General features: G+C 42.5%; 2 protein-coding genes across 11 annotated transcripts in view; one reads left to right on the forward strand and one right to left on the reverse strand.

Moving 5' to 3' along the window:
• Positions 1-1,483: 1,483 nt before the first annotated feature.
• On the forward strand, positions 1,484-8,480 carry LOC102094467 (prolactin-releasing peptide). Its single transcript, XM_005499936.3, has 3 exons — positions 1,484-1,618; positions 4,339-4,507; positions 6,230-8,480. Exons 2-3 carry the CDS (start codon positions 4,360-4,362, stop codon positions 6,406-6,408), a joined length of 327 nt encoding a protein of 108 aa, XP_005499993.2. The 5' UTR covers positions 1,484-1,618; positions 4,339-4,359; the 3' UTR covers positions 6,409-8,480.
• Positions 8,163-23,520, reverse strand: part of MYRIP (myosin VIIA and Rab interacting protein) — a 324,276-nt gene continuing 308,918 nt past the window's right edge. For 8 of the 10 annotated variants that reach the window (XM_065051799.1, XM_065051798.1, XM_065051804.1 and 5 more), the window contains 6 exons: positions 19,354-19,548; positions 14,555-14,716; positions 12,732-12,836; positions 12,576-12,636; positions 11,664-11,782; positions 8,163-10,981 (listed from right to left, as the gene is read on the reverse strand). In XM_065051799.1, coding sequence (XP_064907871.1) covers positions 10,949-10,981; positions 11,664-11,782; positions 12,576-12,636; positions 12,732-12,836; positions 14,555-14,716; positions 19,354-19,548 — 675 coding nt within the window. In that variant the 3' untranslated portion in view covers positions 8,163-10,948. The remainder of the gene's footprint in view (positions 10,982-11,663; positions 11,783-12,575; positions 12,637-12,731; positions 12,837-14,554; positions 14,717-19,353; positions 19,549-23,520) is intronic. The other 2 variants (XM_065051805.1, XM_065051803.1) reach the window with 1 other exon arrangement.

Genomic DNA, 23,520 nt, shown 5'->3' on the forward strand with positions numbered 1-23,520 from the left:
CTTGGATGAGGAAGGCACTTCTTTTAGGTGTTACTAGGTGGAAATTAGAGAATGGAAGAGTATTTCTCAGGCTTCTTTACCATTTGTGGTCATATACATGCCCCTAGAGCAACCTATTACACATAAATGAGAAGTTTATTTTAATCCTCATAATTAGTGATCATGCTCCCCGCCAGTAGTGATGATGGGGTTGTCTACTCGATGCCTGGATACTGAGAAGGGCAGGGCCAGGCAAAATCTGAATTGTGCTTCTTTGTACAAGTACCCCACAAATTGCCCCCAGGAAAAAACAAAAAAAATTCTTTTGGGAGTTGGTTGCAGTGAAATAGTGTCATTTGTACTTTGAAGTTTTCTCAACTGGAAGCAACTTTATAGAAAAAACAAACAATAGATTTGCTATTGAATTTCCACCTCATCCAAATGGGATTGCAGCCTTTCCCATCCAGTCTCAGCTTATGGACTGGGTCATGCCTCAGAGCCTTGTCTACTAAGCACAGGTTTAAAAGTTGTTTCTTCAGATAGTCTCACCAAGAGCAGAGCACAACCCTGCGTCTGCAAAGATCTCTGCAAGAGAGTCTGCGGTCCCCAAGCAGCCTCATAACGCTTCACATCTCCGCCTCTCAGCAGGATGGTGCTGAAGGAGTGAAACACCTGTCAGTTTGACTGCTGTTCCTTTACAAAACCTCCTGGTAAATATGGTCTTAGCTATTAAAGCAGTGAGATCTGTAGCAGTAAGACGGTGATGACACATTAGTAAACAGATAGTGTTAAAAATAGCCATACAGAAAAGGTGCCTATTGTAGAGATATAATACAATATTGCTTGAGATATTAGCCTCATGCAGATGGAATTTTCTGTGCCACAAAATGGGTAAGCACCTGCTTAAGCACTGAATCACAAATTATTTCATCAGCTACTTGGGTTCTGTGTTGCAGTACGGCCTAAAACTGAGGCGTGGGTGAGCTGACCCCAGCCGTGGCTTAGGGGCTTAATGAGCCCAGAGCTACGGTCAAGTAAGATCCCAAGCAAAAAGCAGAGGCGGGACAACAGCAAGAGGAGCAAGGGCTGGGAAGGGGCACGTGGCCTGGCTGCTCCAGCTCGCTGATCCTGAGAGCTTCCCGCTGCCCATCTCCTCCTTCTCCCCGCACCTCATCCCCAGCCACGAGTGTTTTTCCCCCGCAGACACATGCTTCAGACAGAGCATCTCAGCTGGGCAGCGGAGACAGCTGGCCTCTCCTGTGCGGAGAGCGTGGCGGCCGGTGCTGCTCTGGTTTGTCCGTGTCCCACATCCACAGGGACACAGCAGCGGCCCCTTCCCCTCTGCTCCCCTCCTGGTGGGCTGGGGGCCCTCAGCCAGCTCCCCCTACAATCCCCTCTCGCCACCCTCAGCTCCCTACCCTGATCGATGGCTTTCTAATAGAGCCACAGTTCTCTTCCCCTCCCTTTGTAAATTTAAATTTTGCTCGCTAGTACTGCTGACGTCCTCCTGGCCCACCTCTTGACTCCCCCTCCCCCTTCAAGCCCACTTCCCTCCAGTATAAAAGGCACAAGCCCCCAGCAGCTGCCCTGTTTCTGCTTGGAGCAGCGGCTACCTGAGGAGCAGCTTTGGTGCAAACAGGTGAGTGCCTCCCTCTAGCTGTTTCAGTGTTTGTTTCCCTTGTTTCTTTTTCTTTTTTTTTTTTTTTTTCTTTTTTGGCTTTAGCTTTTCTACAGCAATGTGCACAGCTGTGCTCTGCGCTCAGTAACTTTTCTCCAGTTTTTGCCCTGAGGGAGACTGTGCTGAGGCAGCAGCACTGTGCCCTGCTGGGTGAGGACAGGCAGGAGCCTGCAGCACAGTGCTGCACCTTTTGTGTCACCCAGCCCTGAAACCAGCCATGGTCCCAGGCCTGGGGTCACCCGGGGTGTGATGTCTTGTGGGGATTTCCAATGCTGCTTTCAGACATGAAAACCATTCACATTTGTGTTGGAGCAGGGGGTACATAGCCACTGATCTCGAGTAAGATGCTATCATAGGATCATAGAATGTCCTGAGTTGGAAGGGACCCACAAGAATCATTGAGTCCAACTCCTGTCCCTGCATATGATAACCCTGTCTTAGGGTTTAAAGAGTTTTGAGCACCTTGTCTTCTGAGGACATACAGGGTAGGTTTGGACCTTATGGATCCGCAGGAGAGCTTGATTTTGGCATGCTGAGAGCCCTACTGTACCCAGAGAGAGCCAGGCTGGTTTCCTGCTGCTCATGTGAGGCAGACATCGTCAAGATGTGATGCCACTGCTTCACTCTAACTTTGTTAGTGGCTTTAACATGCTGTAACTTTCTCCTCTTATGTCAATGGAATTTGCCAGGACGCTGTCACAGATGTTGCTCAGCCAAAATTTTAAGGCTCTTTCTGCTTTGGGACCAGACAGAAGTGGCAAGTTGACCAAACGGTAGTGATGCTGATTTCTGCTGAGCAAAATTATTCCAGGAGCAAAATTATTCCTGAAACTTTTAATTGCATCAGGTTTTGTTGAGACTTACAAGTTTTTAAAGTTTTTTTGAGATCATTTAATGGTTGGAAATGAAAGGCACACACAGAGTGACTATATGAGGTCTTGGTCTTTCAATTTTCCCTTTGGAAGAAAGCTGTAGGTCTCAGTTGGAGGAGATAACAGACCATCTCCCCCACCGAGGAGCAGCAGGAGCCATGTGCTTCACGAAAATCATAGCCAGGTCAAGAGTATGAGCAAAAAGTTCGATAAATAACAGCACTCTAGAAGGTGGTTGGAATGGCTGCTTTGGGTGCAGGACCAGCTTGTGGAGACTGGGACACAGCATTGCTTAGGAAAAATGCTTGAGCTAAAAAGCTTTCCCTGTATTTTTGTCTTTCATCAACAATAAGCTTGAGGCAAGCTCTTCCTTTCTGTCACTCAGCTCCCAGAAAAAACAAGACACAAAACCAGACAGCAAGTAATCTGGAAAACATGACAGCAGCCCTGTGAGCACACCAGAAAGAGTTCTCACAACATCTTCTTGTCTCACCAAAAGTAAGGCTTTGCTAAACACAGAGCAACAAGAGATGCACACCAGCTGAAACTGAAGGCAGAACTCACCCCATGTGTTTTTACATGCCAAAATCACTTAGTCCTGGTTATCGTGACATTGCCAGGAGATATTCAAGTTAGAAAAAGTTAATTCACAGTTCTGTTGAAATCATGGGTTAAAATCACTTTCCTCTAAGCTCCCTGCTGAAGAACTGTCAGTGTGGAGAAGAAAAACCACAACAACCTTCACTGAGTGCTAGGAGTGAAGGAGCTTTTGACTTTGTGTTCTAATGAAAGACACAACCAGATTCTCCATGTGCTTTTGTTGTATTGGCTGTGTGGTGTGCCTGGGAGCATCTTGCATCAAAAGGTTTTCATTCCTGCTCTGCCTGTACTGAAAGCAGGCTCAGGTTTTAGCAGCACAGTGCTCAGGCAGCAACAGGGGAAAAATCCCACCCTTAGATGGGGAGAAGCCTCCGTGTAGGTGTTGCCGAGAGGTCTTCCTATAGCTCTGTAGCCATAATAGCGGCTGTTAAGTGATGTATTTGGCAGCTCCAGGCTGCCAAATACACAGGCAGACTTTGCATGTTAAATGGTACCTGGCAGGGCAGCTGGGAGAGCTGCTGCAAGAAAGCTTGTCCAAAATGCCAGAGACAGGGTGTGTGGTAACCTGAGCCCGGGATGCTTCACCTCCTGGATGTGATTTTCCCAACTCAGCACTTTCTGTGCTACACAGCCCTTCTCTTGTGGGGGATTTCTCATCCATTTGCACCTGGATTCATTTACAGGATCAGCACATCTAACAGTGGAAACCATAACTTGAAATTCTACTTTTGCATGTTGGCAGTGAAAGGGTGAGCTGATGTGGGAGGAGCATTCCCTTTCTGTAAGACTTTCTAACACATTTAGTTTGCATTTGTGTAAAATGCAAATGTTAGACATATTTTACAAGTGAGGAAAGGATGATGGAGATAGTGGCGAAAATGCACTTTGGTGGCCAATGTCATACAATGGGCCACAGAGAAAGTCAGTGGCAAGCTCAGGGCTAAGACTTGTGTGTCCTGCGAAGCCATGCCAGGGGCTTCCGCTGGTGATGAGAAAACACTCAAGTTGCAAGACTTACCTCAGTAGATGGCTCGCTGCACAGCCTTTGCCTTCAAAAAATAAGCAGGACATCCCCAGCATCAGCATTTCATAGAACTTAGTTGTGAAGTGTCTCTGGTAGACAGGAACACACTGTTAGAGTTGACACCTCCCTTCACCTTGAGAGTTTTAATTCATATGTGTTGCCTATGTTCACTTTTCTCCACATAGCCTTCCCACCACTGCTCCATCATGTGCCATCTGATCCCATGGACACCACGTGCCCAGTGGTCACCGAAGCACTTAAAGCTGGCCACTGTCTACATGCTGGTGCTCTTGGTATCGCTCAGCTTTGCTTCAGGACAGAGCAGGCCATTTAAACATCAGATAGACAACAGAAGTAAGTATGAGTCTCACCTGACGTCACGTGATGGACTCCCTGCGGTCTCTAGTGCATTGAGGGATTGGGGTTGGGCTGTCAGGCAAAGTTCAGCAGCAAATCCGTGTGGGTGTTTCTATGGTTAAAATGGGGTGTGGGGTCCTGTACTTCCATTTACACTTGTAAGAGCATATACAGAACTCAGTCTTCTCACGAACCTTAATTAGCCAAAGGAAATAATGTAATCTTTGATAAATACTGTGGAAGACACTAATGTACAAAAGACTGACAAAGAAAATGTAAGGCAGTACACACTGAATATTTAAACATCAAATTTTCAGCTGTGCTCTGTAGGCCTGGGGTAGTTCACAACTACTTCTATAGAGTAACAAGAGAGCGAGAGCTAGATGCTTAAATTTGCTCTATAGAAATCTTCATTTCTGTCTGGAACCAGACTTGTCTGAAAGGCAAAACACAAATGCTTGAAGTGTCTCCATTCAGAGATGCTGTTAGGAACTGAGGCTGGCCAGGTGAGGGACTATACCAGAAGTCCCAAGTAAAAGCTAAGACATAGTCCAAAAGATTGTAGAGAAAATCTTTATCAGGAAATCTCGTCTTCCCGCAAGGAGCAAAGGCTGATAATTTTATGTGGAGTGGGGGAGAGGTGGGTGCAGGGAGTCAGGCACGGGGGCTCTCTCTACACACCCTTCCCCTGTCGTAGAGAGCTAGGGGGGTGGGGAGCCTCAGTTTTTAGGTATTCAGGTGGAAAAATTAAATTGCTTGGGTTTTGGTGGACAGGAGGGGTGCAAAATAGTGTGCAGAAAGACTTTCGAGATGCATTTATGGAGAAATTCATAGCCAGAGTAGATTTTGTATTTTCTCTGTTCAAGCATCAGAATGCACAGGGGAGAATTGTACTGCCTTGCCTGGGATTTTCGTATGACTTGGATGATATATAATGATATAAATTGAAGTTTATTCCTGTTCCTCACATTCATCTGGCTTTGGAAGGATTTGGCATTTCCTTAAGGTGGCAACACCTCCAGCGCTTTGTAGAATTTACCTGTTGCTATATCTTAGTCTTTTGATACAACTATACCCCTCTCCACACCTGCTCTAAAAGTTAACTTATTTTTACAGTCTAGTTAAGTGTACTTCAGGTGCATTAAAAGAAGTGAAGTCATCCATGAAAACAACTTCCTAAGTGACCAAGAATTAGCTTTTTATGTTTACCTCTCACGCAGGAACCCTCTCTGCGATCCAGAGAATTTGTTAGCCTGTAGAGATACCAGACCTGCTGCATACAGCAGAACTGGACGCTGGACAGGAGGACCTCCAGGACTTTAGCTGAGAGAGGACAGTTTGAAAGTGGCGGTACAGGGGGCTACTGTTGTCTTTCTGGATGTAGGCTTCATTGCAACCTCTCCCAGGGTTCAGATCAGTTTTAAAGCACGCTGTGCTCCCCTGAATTGACAGGAACTTCACACATGTTCAAATTGCAAATTGCAGCCCAGATGGATGAAAATTAATTTTGCATCTGAACCTTCTTCCTTTGGGCTCTGCACATGGCAGGTGACCCTCAAAAGTACTGGAAAATTGTGCCTGGCTGCAGCCTTTCCCTTTGTATTACTTTTTCTTTTTTTTTCTGGGTGACAAATAAGCCATCTATCACCTTCAAGATGTTCAGGAAATGCTGCCTTTAAGTACATCGGTAGATGTTTCACTGCCTGCTTTGAATTCCAGGTCCCGAGATCGATCCTTTTTGGTACGTGGGCCGTGGCGTTCGCCCCATCGGCCGGTTCGGGAAGAGGCAGCTGAGAAGCAGCCGTGGCAGCTGGTGGCCTGTGAGCCAGCACTTGGATTTCATCTTGAACGCTTTGTGGGAGCAAAAAGTGTTGGACACAGAAGACAATGACTGGTGATCCCTGTTCCCTGAGGCACTGACCTAACCTCTGCTCTTTGAATTGCACCCTCCCCTGCACCTCAGACCTCCAGTTCTGCTTTTGCTTAGCAATCTCACACTGCTTTTCTTTCTGCTACTTGTGCAAGATCCTTCAAAAAGAAACATGTTCCAGGTGCAGGTAAAAGACAATGCATGGACATCAGCACCAAGTGCCAGCATAGCTTATAAAAATGTTTCTTCGTCTCACATCCCCACCAATCTCCTGATGCTGTTCACTGTAACATTAACTTTATCCAAAAACAACACAGCTTTTGTGTTGGGATTTAAACTCTGCAGTGTTAAGCGTATCATGAAACCTTCCTGTGACATTCCAAAGCCAATGGCTGTTGATAAGTAAAAATAAAAAGCAATGGTTGGAAGAAAAAAAAAAGGCTCTCAGTAATTTTTAATGTACTTGCATCAATGGCATGAAATGCTGGTGCTCTGTCTGTAGTTTTTATATAGATGGGTAACATCCACTCGTAGGAATGTGACCCTGAACCATACACTGGCCCTTCACGATTCTGCCTGTACTGCTGGAGAGATACATTAATGAACAAAAAAGGAGTTCCTATCGAGGATAAGTATCTTCTCCCAGCTCAAGAAAAATGTAAAACTGGCTAATTAAACTCTTCAGAGCAGTTTTGTGCCTACCGTGTGTAATGGCGCACCATTATCCAAAAGGGGTAAGGGCTTAAACTAGCTGGTGCCCTTGAAAACAATGTCATTGTTTGTAAGTGCATTATCTGATTGAGCTGAAGTCACTCTTTGAGGATCACAAGCAATATACCATCTGCTGCATTAGCCCACATCAATAAGCCCAGGGTTGTGACTCAATACTCATGTTTGCCATGGTAATTAACTTTGTTATACTCATTTTATAAGAAGTGTTATTCACAATATGTTTCATCTTAATAACTATTACCAATAATAATATTCAAATGCATTTTAATCTGTGATGTCTTACATCCAAAAAAGATAGTTTACAATGTAGCTAATGACTGATGGCTAAATCCAGGCCATGAATCATTCTGCAAAAGACAAATTAGAATGAACTTGCATTTCTAGTTGTGTTTTGTTAGAATTACTACTAAAATTTAATATTGGTTGAATTAATCACTGCAGATAATTTAACCCCTTTTTTCTTTTTGAATGGTCTGTCAGCAAGGAGTGGAATTTTATTATAAGACAGTTACTCTTATCAATAATACAACATATAACTCCCCAAGTGTTACTTAAAACATGCTAGTTTAAATGAACGCCCTCCTTGTGGAGAAAATATGCTGATAAAGAAGTATTTTGATCAGCATTCATCACATGAGACTTCAGAAATCCTAGACTAAGATGAGCGGTGGGGTTCCTGCTCAGTTTGTCATTTTGTGGAGATGACAGTGACAGCTACAGGAATTCTGCCTGGGAGACTCTGTTTGAGATGGTATTTCACCCAACAGCCTCGACGGCTGGGACAAGATGAACCATCAAATGTTCCTAACAGGATTCCTCCCACCCCAGCCCCAGTGGAAAAAACCTGAACTGAGGGTGTTAAGGTGAATTCCTCCCTGCAGCTGCGCCAGGTTCTTTTGCGGAGCTGCGGGTCTCCTGGGGTTAGTGAGGGACAGGTCGCTTGTGGACAGGCAGCCCGATCTGCGTGTGTCCTGGCTGAAGAGCACAGAAATGCAAACAACAGAGAAGAACTTTTGTTTTTTCTTTATGAATCAAGTCCTTGAAAAGGCATTCTTTTCATAAATCGCTTTTACTCTTTCATGATTTCTCTTGACAGTATTTCTTGGTGAGTATGCAGATAACAACGACAAGGCAAGCTTAATATTCACTCAGACTTAATCAAATAGATCATATATTCTTCATTTTACCCATTAAAATATTTTCATTTATAAAAATTAATCTAAATATAAATATTACACTAAAGATTGAAATCACTTGATGACAAAATAATTCTTTGTGTGCTATAACATATGCTTTTATGATTTTTTTAAAACAGTAAATTATATCTTTGCACATATTTGGCACAATAAACATTTGTAAAAATTCAAATGCCTTATAGCAGGTGGGTTTTTTTTTTTCTGTTTTTTTCCTTTTTTTTTTTTTTGCAATGCCTACACAGTACACATTTTTCTGTCAAAGAAGACTGAATATTTTAACATTGTAACACGATAATAGTTGCTTTTCATGCCTCTTAAGGAAAACAACCTATTCCAAACTTTGTTGGCTTGTTTAAATCACACTAACAGAACAAAAGCCGAAGAGTTATTCTATTAAAATTAGTCATTTCTGTATTGACATTACATACACAATATTAGTTATTTATTAGACGAATATGTAGACCAACCACCATTAATGACATTTCATAACACGCATACCTGCATAAACCAGAACCTGGGAATGTATTGTATACTTACACGAGAACAGTCAAGGAAAGAGGAGGAGACTGGATAACAAAAAAATTACTAGGCATCCTACTCTGTTTAATCTCCTTTACTGGATTGCATATATAAATAAAATCTGTTTTATATATATGTATTTATATATTAAACAGAGTGGGCCAATTTCTGCTCTCACATCTGTGCAAACCAATTCCAGAGAACTCGTATTGTGTGAGAGTAAAAGAAGGCATAATTTATCCCAGAATGAACATATGGGGTCAGATCTTGGGCAGACGGAAACTCCTAAAAGGCTGGAGTGACGCTTATGTATTCTAGATGGGAAGATGGTTGTATTTATTCTGAGGGTTCCTCACATGCAGCTGGACATCAGAATACTGACAAGCTCGATGTCAAATGCAGGTGGCAGATTTGCAACTGGCACTGTTCTTCCAACCGTCCTATCCAGCCATTCCTTACCCACCCCGCTAAACCCAGCTCAGCCAGGAAATTTGCCCAGTTTTGCTCACATTCACCCAACCATTCGCCCAACATTCATTGCCTGGTGTCCCAGGGTTCTGCTTTCCTGCTGCACAGTGGGCAACGTGCGGTGCTCTGCTCATGGAAGGTTGGGGAAGGGAGAAGGTCCCCTCCTCCACTGGTACCCACTGCTCTTGGGGAGCCCACTGCTCCTCAGCGCTGAGGGAAACCTGCCAGCCCACATCCTCCTTAACAGCACATCTCACATCAACCCTGTCTGCGTTTGGGTACCTGCTCTGCAGTTGGTGTGGAAGGTAAGGGATTCACTGGCTTATCACCTCCTCTAACTACCTCCATGGTATTCTTCAGAGCAAAAAGTACCAAAAATTGGCTACATCCTCCCCAAAAAGGGTGAGAGGGACACCCTGTAAACACCATCTTCCCTCTTCCCTCCTGTGCATCTGCTCGAGAGCCTTATAGATTGTTTCACCTTTCAAAGGTCTCAAGAAATGAAAGAAGAAATTTTACCATTCACAATCCAATTCAGAGCGGTCTGATGGTAGTGGGGGTGCTCATGGCATCACTGACAGGCCCCGGCTACTATGTTGGCTACCGACCAGTAAAGGAAGAGATGTCTGGGCTACATTTGCCCCTTCCTCAGAAAGGCCAAGAAATTGCAGAATTGAATCTCTTACAGGTTGTAGCCACCCTACAACCACCAGCCAGTCAGCAGAGTTCTCATCCACAATGTCCATCCGTTCCTTCCTTCCTTCTTTCCTCTCTTCCTCCCTCCCTTCCTCTCCAATCTTAAAGATCTGGTCAGAATTTATTCTGACCTACAGTGTGGTTGGACACCATCAAGTGGACAATGCTACCAAGAAGAACAAGACACACAAAAGTGTGGGTTTCACAACAGCGTTCAGAAGTTTCCAGATGCCAGAATCATAAGACATCTGGTCCATGTGTGCTGCCACCAGTTCACGGTTCAACATGACATCCACGTGCCCCCCTGCCAGCAAGATCAAAATAGCTAGCTCTCGAGCTAGAACATTAACTCTGCCAAACGTACCCTCAGTGAACAGAGAAGTCTTTGCACATTGCATCTCCTCCTACAAACCCTGTCGAAACTTCCACTGACTCCCTAGGAGCAGAGTTAGGAACACTGATTCTCCATCCCCGCCACGCAGCTGAAAAGCAGAATACACTGCACAGACTTGTTCTTATTGCTCGACAAGACGGATGGCCACATGAATAGGAAGAAGCCAGCAAATACACAAGTCTGCTTTGTTCTTTCTTTTTGTGTGAAATATTGGCCTATAATTGACTGAGTGTACAAAAACATACTGCGGTTTAAAGACAACATACTTTAGTACAATCGATGGGGAGAAAAAGTGCATCTTAAAATGTGGAGCCTTGCTTTTGAAACTCAGCATCCTTTCTAGAGTCTTGTGAGAACTTTAAGGCAGAGTTTCCTTTAGCAGACCACAATGCTGAAGACTTGGACAGCTTTCTCAGTGAGGTATCCAAACGAAGCCCTATAAGTGAGGCATTGTGGGTTCTTGAGGGTCCATTTTCAGCTGGACATACACAATGGCTGTTAAGTAAAGGCACTCTAGTGTACAGCCTTAGGCAGTGTGTTATTGGCAGTAGGGAAGTGTAAGTTTAGTACATCACAGCAGATCCTATAGCAGGTTCCTAGAACAGAGGGACAGGAAAGAAAAAAACATGAGTGAAACACAAAACAAGCTTGCTGAAGTTTCTAGGGACAAGGCCCTTCCCCTTCCCACCTGTTTTCCATATATCTAGTGGCAGACTGCTTCAGACAATCAGTTTTTTTTTCCCTATCCCTCTACGGCTGCTCTAGAAAAAAAATCAACAGCTGTCTAGTGAAGCCTGTTTGTTCAAACCCTGAGGAGCCAATGCATGGTCTGTGTACCCCCTAAATTCCACTTAGGTAACCTTTGAATATTTCTCAAAGATTAGTGAGATTCAAGGTGACTCTTAGCTACTGAGTTACAGTGTGCAGCTGGTTCTGTGAGCATCAGGCTCAGAAGTGTGAATTGCAGGGACCACTCTGTTTATTTTTTTATAATAAGGGTAACACATTCCAGGAGAGCTGACAGCCAGAGTACATTCACCATTCACACAGGCTGATGTTCAAGAGCACACATCTGCTATTCTATGGAATATCATCAGACAGCTTCCAGGACACTGGTTGTATTTGTTCAGACCTGCCTCAGCAGTCTCTATTCTTTTTCCTCAAACTATTAAGAGAAGTTTTGTGAAGATGCTGAAATATAGCTGCCTATACAGATTCCGCTATCTCGCTATTTACTGCTTTTAACAGAAGCTTTAAAAACATTTGTTATGAGTTTACCATTAAATCCTTGGCAGTGCTTTTCCTCTCTTTAGTTCTTTGTGTTAGAGATCCTTGAAGCATGAAGTTTCTGTTAAACGTTTTGACAGTGGTAACTGGAGAACCATCTATTTTTTCACCTGGGAAACATACAAAAAGGGAGGTTTTTCACATAACAGACTGAAGTAGGTGTGACAATATTCCTAAAGAGTCACAGCTTCTAGAGAGGTAAAACTTCCCCTAAGACCTATGAGGAAAGCTGGATTTAATTTAAATGAAAAACGGCAGGCTGTAATACTCAAAATTTATTAAAGTTTGAGGCCATGTCAATCAGTGGAATTACACAAGAGTAAAACAAGAGCAATGCAAGGTGAAGCAGGCCTTGGAATTGTCAGAGATAATGCACTGTGGGGTTAAGAATAAAAAAGAGAAAACATGAAAGAAAAAAGCACTTATTTTATAAAGCCAATTCACAGCCACACCTTAAAATAACAGGAACATTGCTGAGCCACATCCTATGGACTGAAATCAGCAGACATAGGAAGCAATAAGAAAGCAATAGTGGGTTGTGGAAGGCGGCAACTGGCTTTTGGTAATAAAACATTGTGACTGCTTGGGCCTCACAGCCAAACCCCGGGCACGCTGCAGCAGAATTCAGCATTTCTCATCTGCTTTTCCCAGCCTTCTGTTTCTGTGCCTATTAATTTGCCACTGTCACAGCTTCCACAGAAAGAGAAAGTGGTGCTACTTTTTGATGTGCCGACTATGTATTTTGTTTTCTGTAGGTACAATGGGAAATGAGGAAGGTGGACAGATTTAGCCTTTCTCGGTTCATTTTGTAACTTAATCTTTTCCCTACTCTGCTGAACTGTACATTATATTGAACTTTATGAAGACAAACTCTATATAATGTACACAACAACTTAACTGCACCTTTTATTGGTGGAGCTGGAAGTTTTCTCCTCTGCTGTCTTGATGTGTCTATTGTATGCATCTGTAAACAACACATAAGTATTACTCAACTCCATTACAGAAAAAGAGGCAAGATTTCCCCAATGTATTTTTGAATACTACATAATGTTCTGGCACCTGGTTTGTTTGCTTTTGATCCCGTTTCCTTGTCAGGCGAACACATGGAGCCACGTTCAAGCCTGCAACAGTGAGAGCTGATATTCTGCTCTCAATATCTGAAATCTTCAAAGAAAATAAAAGAGAGAGACAGACAGATGGGGAGGGGGAAAAAGAAGTTTTAAAATTACTGTAGATGCCACTACTAAAATACAGCCCTCCCCCAGTTAAATTCTCTTTGATCAAAAAATACACACAGATGGCTAACTTCTTCAGCAATTCTGACACTTCCCTGTATTCTTTAGTCCTGATGTTAAAAAGGGCTTAATTTGTTAGTAAAGATGGAAAAAAAGAACAATCCAACCTACCATGTGACTCCAAGGAAGAGGCATTTTACTCCTTTTGAGGAAAAAAAGAAACGAGGAGAGAAAACCCCTATCTGTCATCTCCCAGTTACCTTTAGCTACATAATCCCAAGTTCATTCAAGCTGCATTTTTCAAAGGCTGCATTCAAAGAATGACTTTGTGGGACACATTTCCTAATTAAAAATTAATTTAATGCATGTGCAAACTAGATCCTCCATCACAAAATCTAAACATTTGATCTTAAACATAATTTACTTGTATATGTATGTTAAACACAAACATGCATAAACGCAGGTACACACTATGTAAAAAACACTCAATGGAAAACAAATTGCTAGGAAAAACTAAAGTCCAAGACTGCAAACATCTGGGAGGGGGAAAGCAGGCTGATGCTGAGACTAGCAGAAACAAATGATGCTGAAAGGGAAAGAAGTGTTGGAGAAGTTGGACATATAATCCATCTCATGATTCACTATGACACCTGAAGCTGTTCACTCTGCACAAGACCTTCAGTTGGCCTGTTTGCCATCCTCCTTGCATAGCTTAGGACTCTCTCTTTCTCATCTCTCACTCCCTTAACATATTTACTGTAAAGCAATGACCCAAGCCAACAAAACATCACTACCAGTTCGCCATCTAGTGCAGCAGTGCACTACTGACATCAGACGGATGTCAGGCTCTCAGATCTTTGCTCAGTTCTAAATTGAGTGTGCTGCCACTGTGTGAAATAACTGGGTACTTCCCATGAGAGCACAGGCAGGTCAGAGTGCCTGGTTTGGCACAGGCCGGGCGGTGAAAGCATTGGCAGTGAGTTGCTAGCAGTGTTATCTATCCCCTTGAGGTCCAGCAGCGTTACCTCGTGCAGCTTTTAGCACCAGATCATGATGTTCTCTTTGGAGCCCCAGACTTGCTGGAGCCTGCCAGAGAGACGCGAGATCACAGCCCACAGGAGCAATTGCCTTTTGGCTGGGATGTCCGCTGTTTAACAGCTAAACCCCAAGGCAGGCTTGTGAGTGCCCGGTTCTGTTTGGCTCAGTGGCCGGCTGCCTTTGGCCACTTTTGGTAGAACAATACTGACAATGGCTTCTTTTATAAAGCATTTTACAATCTGCTGATTAATAAACTGCCTAAGACTGTATTTGCAGCCTGACCACAGCCATGTGTGTGACATAGACTGTACCACGTAAGCTGCCTGGGGCAAGGAGAAGGTTCAATATTAGTATTGCAGCAACAGGCTGGTGTGCTCGGATGTCCATAAACAAGCTGGGGGAAGGAACAAACAAACAGAGCACAACTGGCTGTGCTGAGTTATGCATCTCAGTCAGGCTTTGCTCAGCTCCTGTGATGCAGTTAGCATACTTGGATCATGAGTTCACTGCAGTACAAAAGAATATTGAAACTAAGTGTGCGTGGACAAAAGGCAAGCACTAGGTAAAGTGGCGTGAAACCTGCAGGCAGGGAGGAGTTGCTGCCCTCACCTGAAGCTCTGCATGATGAACCTGGGCGGCTGCTGTGGCCACCTGATCCTCCAGATCGGCCAGCTCAGATTCTGCCGTAACACTGTTGATCTTGCGTGCAGCATCCTCCAGGTTGGTCAGCTGCCCCTCCAGCCCGTACACCGTGCTGGCTGTCAGGTACACCTGCAGGGCCAAGGCAGGGAGAGGCGTCAGTGATTGCTGTTTTGTGGGCACAGAGGTTTGAGCAGACTGCATCTTCCACAATGCCTTTGAGCTCGCCTCCTTGCTAAACTGCCACAGGGAGACTTACCCGGCAGAGGAAAATGAGGGGGGGAATAATCTGAAAACACATCACCACAAAGAGAAGGGAAGCATGAGGTGGCTGAACTCCAAATTCCATTCTACAATGGTATTCTAAAACAGATTCATTCCAGATTCACCAGTGAAAAAAAGAAAGCTGTAAAGTTTGCTTTTTTATTTTTGATATGCAGTTGCATAACAAAACCCCTGAAGTCTACGAGGTGAAGTCAACAGATCACACCTCATATAAAGCTGTGTTTATTGAAACACGCCTAATACCTTCTGGCAATCAACACTCTGTAAGAATAACTGTTTAGCAGCATGTGGTTATTAACATCTTATAGAGCAACTGTACAACACAGTTTTCCAACCCATCCTGCTCTCACCTAAATATATAGCAGCCAAAACCTTCCCATCTCCTGGCCCTTTGGAGTCAATGTGTGGAGGGTCCATAAACTTATCTGGGCCATATAAAAGAGAATAAGAAACTTCAGCATTTAGAGACCTTGCCTAAAACATAGAATCATAGAATCATTTGGGACGGAAGACACCCTCAGGATCAGCGAGTCCAACCATAACTCTAACACTAAACCATATCCCTAAGAATCTCATCTAAATGCCTTTTAAACACCTAAACCCCAAAAACTTTTAGTAATTTGACCCACCTACAATACTTCTGATAACTGCAGGTAAAAGTTGCATTTCCTGTTCAGCTCCTCAGAGCAATAATTCATGATACACTGTGTTTTATGTGTTTCTTTTATTTCACAAAGAAATTTAAGGTACATGGCCAGATGGAAGTCTCAGGTGTATAGCAAAAGGTAATTGTGAAGCATAATCTTTTCACATCTGTGCTTAAAATTGTGCAGACCCATGCAGTGAAAATACTGCACCTTCTGCCCATTTACTAGACAGCCAAAAGACTCTTTCATGAGGTTTGTTACAGCACAGAGGAAATGAAATATATACTCTGATCTTCCCCATGGGCAGCCTCACTTAGTCTAATAGCAGCAAAGACTGTGGTGCTACAAAACTAGCATGAATTAAACATATTTTGTGGCTGACTTCATGGTTCAAGGGGCAAGCAAACAGGATCTGAGGCAGATCCTTGAGCAGATACCTTCACTTCATACCTGTTTTCCGCTCATGTTATTGTATCTGCCCACAATTGCTAGATCATGCAGTCATTTGACATAACAGGTATTCAAACAATTTCTGGCCACGCTCTGACTTTATGGATAAAAATTGATACAGAATTATTAGACTGAGATTTAAGTGTTTACTTTTCATTATTTTTTATTCTAGTATTGTTTCTTAATTGTTTGCAATAGGTTTTTTTTTCCTTGTATCAGTTGCTTCAAAGCATAAATGTATATACTTTTCTTTTCATGTATGTGACTTTGCTGAGAAAAAAACTCACTACATCTTGTGTGAACTGCATCTTGTAAGACCAGCAGTCTAACTGCAGGCATGAAATATCTAAAAAATGTACATGCTGATAGAAATACAAACGCTTCTGCTTTTGTGGGTTTTAATTATTCTTTCCATTCATTTAAAATGAGACATCTTTGTGGTGCAGCCTACCACAGCCACTTCAGATTAAAAGTTGTTTTCAAAAGTTGTTTTTAAATGTCCCTATCATGTCTAAAAGCTCAGAGAAAGAAGAAAAAGGAACATTATGAACAGAAACATCTTTAGAAAGTTAAAGATGCATTTAAATGCTGTGCCAAAATTCTCTGCACAATAAATTTTACTTTTCCAGAGAGAAAAAGAAAAATCTAAAGAAAACAGGACTAATAGAAAAATGTGGGAAGGTCATCTATGTTTTTGTAACTTGTAGCCCCTACATTTACTAAATTTTAATTTTCTTCAACATTTTACAGCTATATCTGAACAAAAGATCTTTCTAAAAAACATTCATGTTACACCGACAATTGTTGTGCTTCCAAACAGCAATGGGCTACTTGCAGGTCTGCACTAAATTATGCACTCATGCTTATATTCACATTCACATGCAGATTGTGGAAGCTTATTTTACTACCATTTAATTATGCAGGTGCTGGTACAGGTGGCCCTACATTCTCCCCACTGATGTGTGCACAGTCCCTAAAATGCTACAGAGAGCAAAAATGAACAAAGTGTCTATTATACACCCAGATCCTCTTCCAAAATTTGCTGCGAAGAGGACATGCTGCATGCAGATAAGCCCCCAGCTGCATCGCGAAAAGTTACGGATTCCTGGATTTCTAAAGGCTCTTTAACTCTGCTATGGAGTATGGTGGTGAATTTTTGAAACCGTAAAGTTTTGCCACCTACTTCAAATCCTGTGTGGAGCAGAAAAAGATGTGGGGTGGGGGAACAGCAAAGCTGAACTGGATATCTGATGAATTATGCAGAGAACTGAGAGAAGCTAAACCAGGGATATGCTGCAAGGAGGGCAAGGCCACAGCAAGAAACGCTCTGCCCCAGTGCCCTGCCCAGTGAGAAATGCTCCGTCTGAATGAATGAGAAAGGGCCACGGCACCACAGATACCAAAGCCCCAAAAGGATGGGAGGGGTTGTCAGAGTGTAACAGGGAAAAAAGCAATACACCTCAGGTAGTTTACAACACAGTTCTCCACAGAAAAACATGCAAGAGGAACTCTCCCCGAGTTGTTCTCTGTCATCCTGAGGAATTTCTTAGTTTTTCTAAAGACACGGTCAAGCCCAGACTTGAATTTTTGTTCTGTATTCACTCTCCTGACAAATGCATTCTGTGGCACGTGGAGCTAGGATGCTTCACTATTTCATGATGGAGAAAATCTCCATCTACCTGCTTTTACTATTCTGAAAAAAATTAATCAAACTCCTAGAAATTGTTGTGGACATGTGTCTGTCATGTAAGAATGAAATGGATATCACAGTAGGTGGCATGAGGAAGGCACTTCGCTCACCACATGCTCAATTTATACCCTCCTTTGGGCACTAGAGCAGCAACTGCTATGGGGAGCCTTTACCATTCTGCAGAGGGCCATATTTGAGCAGCCCCATGTCCAGTGTCTTGTGGACGCGTCCTCCTGTCCTGCCCTCCCAGCCACACTGGGGAGGACTCCCAAGCCTGCATTGCTTGTTTGAGTTCCCCTCTCAGAGAGGAGCTGGGAGCAAGGCTGCTGTGTAGAAATCTCTGTGGTGGGGCTGGCTTGAGTGGCTGTGGTGCCCCAGGATGGAGGACAGGACATGCCAGCAACAAGGACAGTGTGTGGGAGGGTGAGGAGGAGAAGCATCATCTCAGCTGGCACAGCGGGATGCCTGGGAAGGCTGAGCAGAGGTGAGAAGGAGAGGTTTGGAGGTTGGGTTACGATCAGGAGCTGGTTGGGAAGGAGTGAAGGCACTCTGGGGTGGGTTGGAGGGCATCGTGTTGGTCTGGGCAGGGGGAAAGGGCTGAAATGGAAAAGGGTTTGGATCAGAGGAGATTAGGAGGGGTAGGATCTAGTTTGGGAACCTCTGAACTGAAGTAGGGCTGGGAGATCTGAGCTCAGAACAGGTGTGTCGGGAGGGATCAGGGAGTCGTAGGACTGGTGTGGGGCTCTGGAGAGGCAGCAGTGTCTGGCATTGCCTTGAGTTATCTCCCCCTCAGCCCCTAACCTGGGGCTGTTCTGGAAGCGCATTTCTGTAAAGGAAACTGATTTTTTTTCCAGGTGCTAAAGAAAACCAGGATCTATTTTCTTGAATTGATCAGGATGTTATTTATAATGGGGCAAACCAGATTCATACCAGATCTTTAAAAGCTCCTAATGAAGGAAAAAGACACTGAAATGTAATCAGTTAAATGTGGGAAAAAGAGAAAAATCGAACGTTACAAGTGTACCAACTCCATTAAGTGGGTGTATAAAAATTACCCATGAGTAGTGACTTCCCTCTATGACTGAGCATTACACTTTTCCCTGCAGATGACAGGTACTCATGAAAAAGGACAAGTGACTCAAATATGGCCAAACAGAAATGTTTGTTTAATTTGTCTTCTCCAGCCTGTTCTTTTTAACAGTGCAGCAGGCAGCTTTGGCTCCTGGGGTGCTCAGTGCAGAATGCTGTGGAAACGTGGCTGGATCTTCCACCACTTCGTGCGACTGAGGATGTGCTTTCCCTCTCTGTCCTTACAGTAACAAAGCTGTGCTGGGATTTGGAGACATGTGGTTTCAGCAAGGCATGGTGCAGCTGCACAGCCACTGAGGTTTGGAGGGCCTAAGTTAACTTCTGAGGTAGAGATTCTAAAATGAGTTGTAAACCCCAACACATCCATCTTGCCTCCTTCCTAAAATGTCTTAAAGTACATATCAAAAAAAAAAAACAAACAACCCAAAACACAGCTAAGCACCCCTTTGAAAAGAGATTTTCTGTTCTGTTTGTGTATTTGCTTAATAACCCCAAATTAATTCTGAACATCCACTGATGCTGTGTACACGCTTTCCCTTCTCAGTTGGCACCCACAAACTCACTCACTCACACACACGACACTTGCACATACTGATTCACGTTCTTACGTTTTCTTCCAGTGTGGTGAGCTGCTCATCGAGCCTGACAGGGTCTGTCCCCAGAGGGAACGTCCCTCTGCCCCTGTCCTCAGCGTCAGCTGGGAAGTCGCAGGGACTGGTGGATTCTGCTATCAGTTCTTCAGTGGCGTTGATGACTTTCAGGACCTCTGTAGATATGTTGCAGAGAGAGACAGCAGAGTACTTCTGTTTTGTTACAAGAGCAGACAGAGAAAACAACAGCATCAAATTAGCACAGAGAGGTAATATGTAAAATCACCTTGATAACAGCTGTAGCTTTAGCCATTCTAAAACAATGTATTTGCCTGGCTGCTGTGAGCAGACACAAGAACTCTGTCATTAAATTGGAATCTACTTTTCTTCTTCTCCCTCCCTTTTTCACACTGATACAGCATGTAAAATTACATACACATGCAATTCTTCCACAAAACAATTTCTGCTGGGGAAATGGTCCAAATCTTATCCCTAATGAGCATACAAATATCCAGCTGTAAAATCCAAGTGAGCTAGAGAAGGCTATTTTTGCAATAGTGTTTTAAATAGGTTTTAAACCACAATCTTCCTTTTTGGGTACTGGCAAACAGATGTGGAAACATCTGTCTCCGTATCTACTGGAGCTATTACATTGCAGCTGCAGACATGGGAGAGCAATCTTCAGCTGCCCTATCAGGATGGCAGTTTGCAAAGGTACTTGCTGTGAATTACACGGTAGGCCTCCCAAAAAAGCTCGAGCTATAAGCATGTGAACACTTGTATCCTAATTAAAACAAAACAAAACCCTATTTTATTATTTATGAAATAATTTTTATCAAATACCATGGAAAACCATGAGTTTTACCCATTATTTTTTGTTTTAAAACAACTGTAAGCCTTTTATCAGTCAGTGTTCCTAATTTGTAATTAACTATCCCAATTCTGAGGATCCTCACACAGCTTTAGGCTTCAGGACAACTCCTCCGATAGCAATAAAATTTCACCTGATGTACCCTCAAACATCAAGCTCAACATCCAAACCATACAGCTTGAAGACTGAGCCAAAGCTTGTTAAAGCCAATACAAATACTGTCACTGAATATATGTGCAATACCTTTAGTGTTGCTTTGCCTAAAAGAAAGTGTGGGAAGTTTAAACCTATAATTAATTCCTCAAACCTGCAAATAGTTAAGTATGTGAATTAGGGGCCCACCCATCTGTAAATTTTTCCACAAACAAAATCTCTGAGGATTAAAAGTGAGGAAACAGTTTTTGGATTCTATACAGTAAATTCTATAGTACAAAAAAATATAACTGATTAAAAATGTCTGCGTGCTATGTAAACCCTGTATTAAACAATATGACAGCTGGCTTCCTAGGCAGGATATAGGACAAATAGTGTTATTGGCTTCACACAGGCCTTGGTGGGTTTAACTGGGAAACCTCTTTTATTACCTCTTTCCTGTAATTAGCTGTTCATTTTTATGTTAGATAAGACTTTTATACTGAAAAACGACCTTTTTAGCAGCTTGTGCTCAATAATTGTGTATCAATACATTAAGGCATCTTTAGCACTGTTACTTCTCCGAATTACAAGAAATAATTAGAAAGATGAGATTAAAGAGACGGAGAACAAAGCAAATACAGTATGATAAAGCACACAGATCTTTAGCTTGTTAGGACAGCCAGCAGAGCCCCAAACAAGTCAGCCTAGGACTCTCTTACTGAGAACAAAGACTTGAATCCCATAAATAGCCTACTGTTTTTTCCATTTATTTTCACAAGTGCCAATTAGGTTAAAAACAGATCAATAATTTTATAGGACAGAAAAGGGAATCAATGTTACTTTGTTTTATTATTTGCTTTTACAAGTACCTAATTCTTATTCTATTCTATGAGTAGTGAGCAAAAAAGGATAAAGGCCAGACACTACATTTTCTTCATCATCTTCACTGATGTATGTTCTCCATTTCAAGAACTGCAGCCCCATTTCAGTGTTCATTATTTCTTATATTTTTTATTATCCTTTGTAGCTAATGATGGATTTCCAAAAAAGATTAAACTGAATTAGGAAACGGTGTTCTTACACCAGAACATGAGAATCCATATTGGCATTTATCACAGACCAATTACTGCAAAACAGGTTTTTTGGTTTTTGTTTCCCTGGTAAAGTGTTCTGTGAAATCAAGATTTTGAGTACAATACCCTACCTTCTCAATAAGTAACGGGGTAAGGGAAGAAAAGTAAAATGTGAAATAAATGTGATTTTTTGCAATTTTAGAATTTCTAGGTAAGTTCTTAGTGGCAGATGCTGTTTGACTTTTAAAACCAAAGATTTGCTTCACATTAAATGTTGCACAAGGCAGCTAGATGAATGTTCACAGCGTGTTTGCATCAATCAACAAATCTCAAAGCTCATCCGCAGGTATGTACACCAGGAGTCACAACGTTAAAGCTTTTCTTTAAGTTTGTGAAACATCTGCTCTTATAGTATAACAAGGATACAGCACTAGAGTTTAAACACTGTGAGGAAACACACGGCAAGCAAAAGTGATTTCTCTTAGAGCATATCTGAAGAGTAGATCTCCCAAAACTTAGAGCACAAGCGATATTTCAATTAATTTAAATCTAAACTTGGTGAAAGTTTTCTGCTAAATGGTATTCAGAACTCAGCTTTGCCCTGAGCTGCATTTTACAGAGAAGTAAGAAGAGATTCATGTCTGCACAAGGCAGACATAAAATCAGCCTGTGGGGAGTCCAAGGTTTCTCAAATTGGACAAACTGGATACTCAATGAATGGTTTTTCATATGTTATTACCTCTTTTTTGAGCAACTGTCAAAAGCTTTTAAAATAGCTCACGTTCCGAAATGTCCAGTTTGCAAATCTAGTGGAGTACTCTGGATATAATTATTCAACATGGGTAAGGAAAAAAGGAAAACAGAACAAAGCAAAACAAACACCAAGAAAATAAAAATAAGGAAAAGTGTCTTGGAGTTTCAGCGCTTCACAATCCTGTCCCTTCCTCAACCACCCATGTCAAATTTAGGAGTTATGAGGTTCTATAAAATCACCTAAAATTTGCAGACACATGCACATCAAGATCATCCTGGTAGGCAGACATTTCAAATTGCTATCAAGACCTCTTGGCTGTCTGATTTATCTTGCCCTTGCAGGAAAGGTCACTGTTAAGACCTGCAAAGAGACAGCTATCATGCCATGATGAAGTCTCTCCCATCTGTCTTGTCAAGCAAGTCAAAGAATGAGTATGGATGCGATTGATGCAGCAAGCAACCTCTACTAAATATATCTTGCACAGAAAAGCTATGCAGGACCATTCTTCTCAAAACACTGGGACACATTCTGATTTCTACTGTGCTCCCCTACCTCTGGATTATCGCCACCCCTACAAAACGAAATCTATGCAGCTGATGCAAATTTGAATTTTTGTACTGGTTATGAGAATCTCATTTTTACTGAATTTGAGATTAAGAGGTTAATGGAACAAAGAAAACATGCGTTTATCCTTTTTATGATAATTAATGTCTATGCTACAAGTACATTAAAGACACAGTCAAAAGAAGATGCTCAATTTCCCAAGTTCTTTGTGGAAGAGTATTCAAACCAATGAAATACTAAAGTGTGTGCACGCACATACACATATATGTGTGCCTGCGTGTATCTAATATAACAAACAGCGTCTTGTAAAACTTCTTTTGTCATTTTTATTTGTAGTTGGACAGATTGAAAGGATTCCTGTTTTGCTTAGGATAATGCTTCAGTGGTCTAAACCAGCTCTTGCTGGCTCTTAGCAATTTCCCTCTCTTCTGCTGTCTGTTTCTCTCCTTTCCCTGCTGAAGCTGCAGATGTTTCAGGTATTTCCTTACTTAAGGATGCTACACTGGAAGGTGCTTTATAGAACAGTACTTGCACCCTTGCACAAGGTAATGGAAGGAAAGCAGGATGATAAAACTGAAGCAATGTAAGTGTCCAAGCTGCTGAGAGTAGGTGAGCATTAAGTTCTTGTACACATCTCAGCAGTCTATGACATCTCCGCATTATTTCCTTTCCATGAACATTATTACTTTTAATACTCCTAAAGTAGAGTTCTCCATCACTTGAACTAATTTTTTCTCCACAATGTACTCAGCCATTAGCATTTTCTTTTTGCTGCTACAATGTTGTGG

Source organism: Columba livia, chromosome 2, assembly GCF_036013475.1.
Source record: "Columba livia isolate bColLiv1 breed racing homer chromosome 2, bColLiv1.pat.W.v2, whole genome shotgun sequence".
Classification (NCBI taxonomy): domain Eukaryota; kingdom Metazoa; phylum Chordata; class Aves; order Columbiformes; family Columbidae; genus Columba; species Columba livia.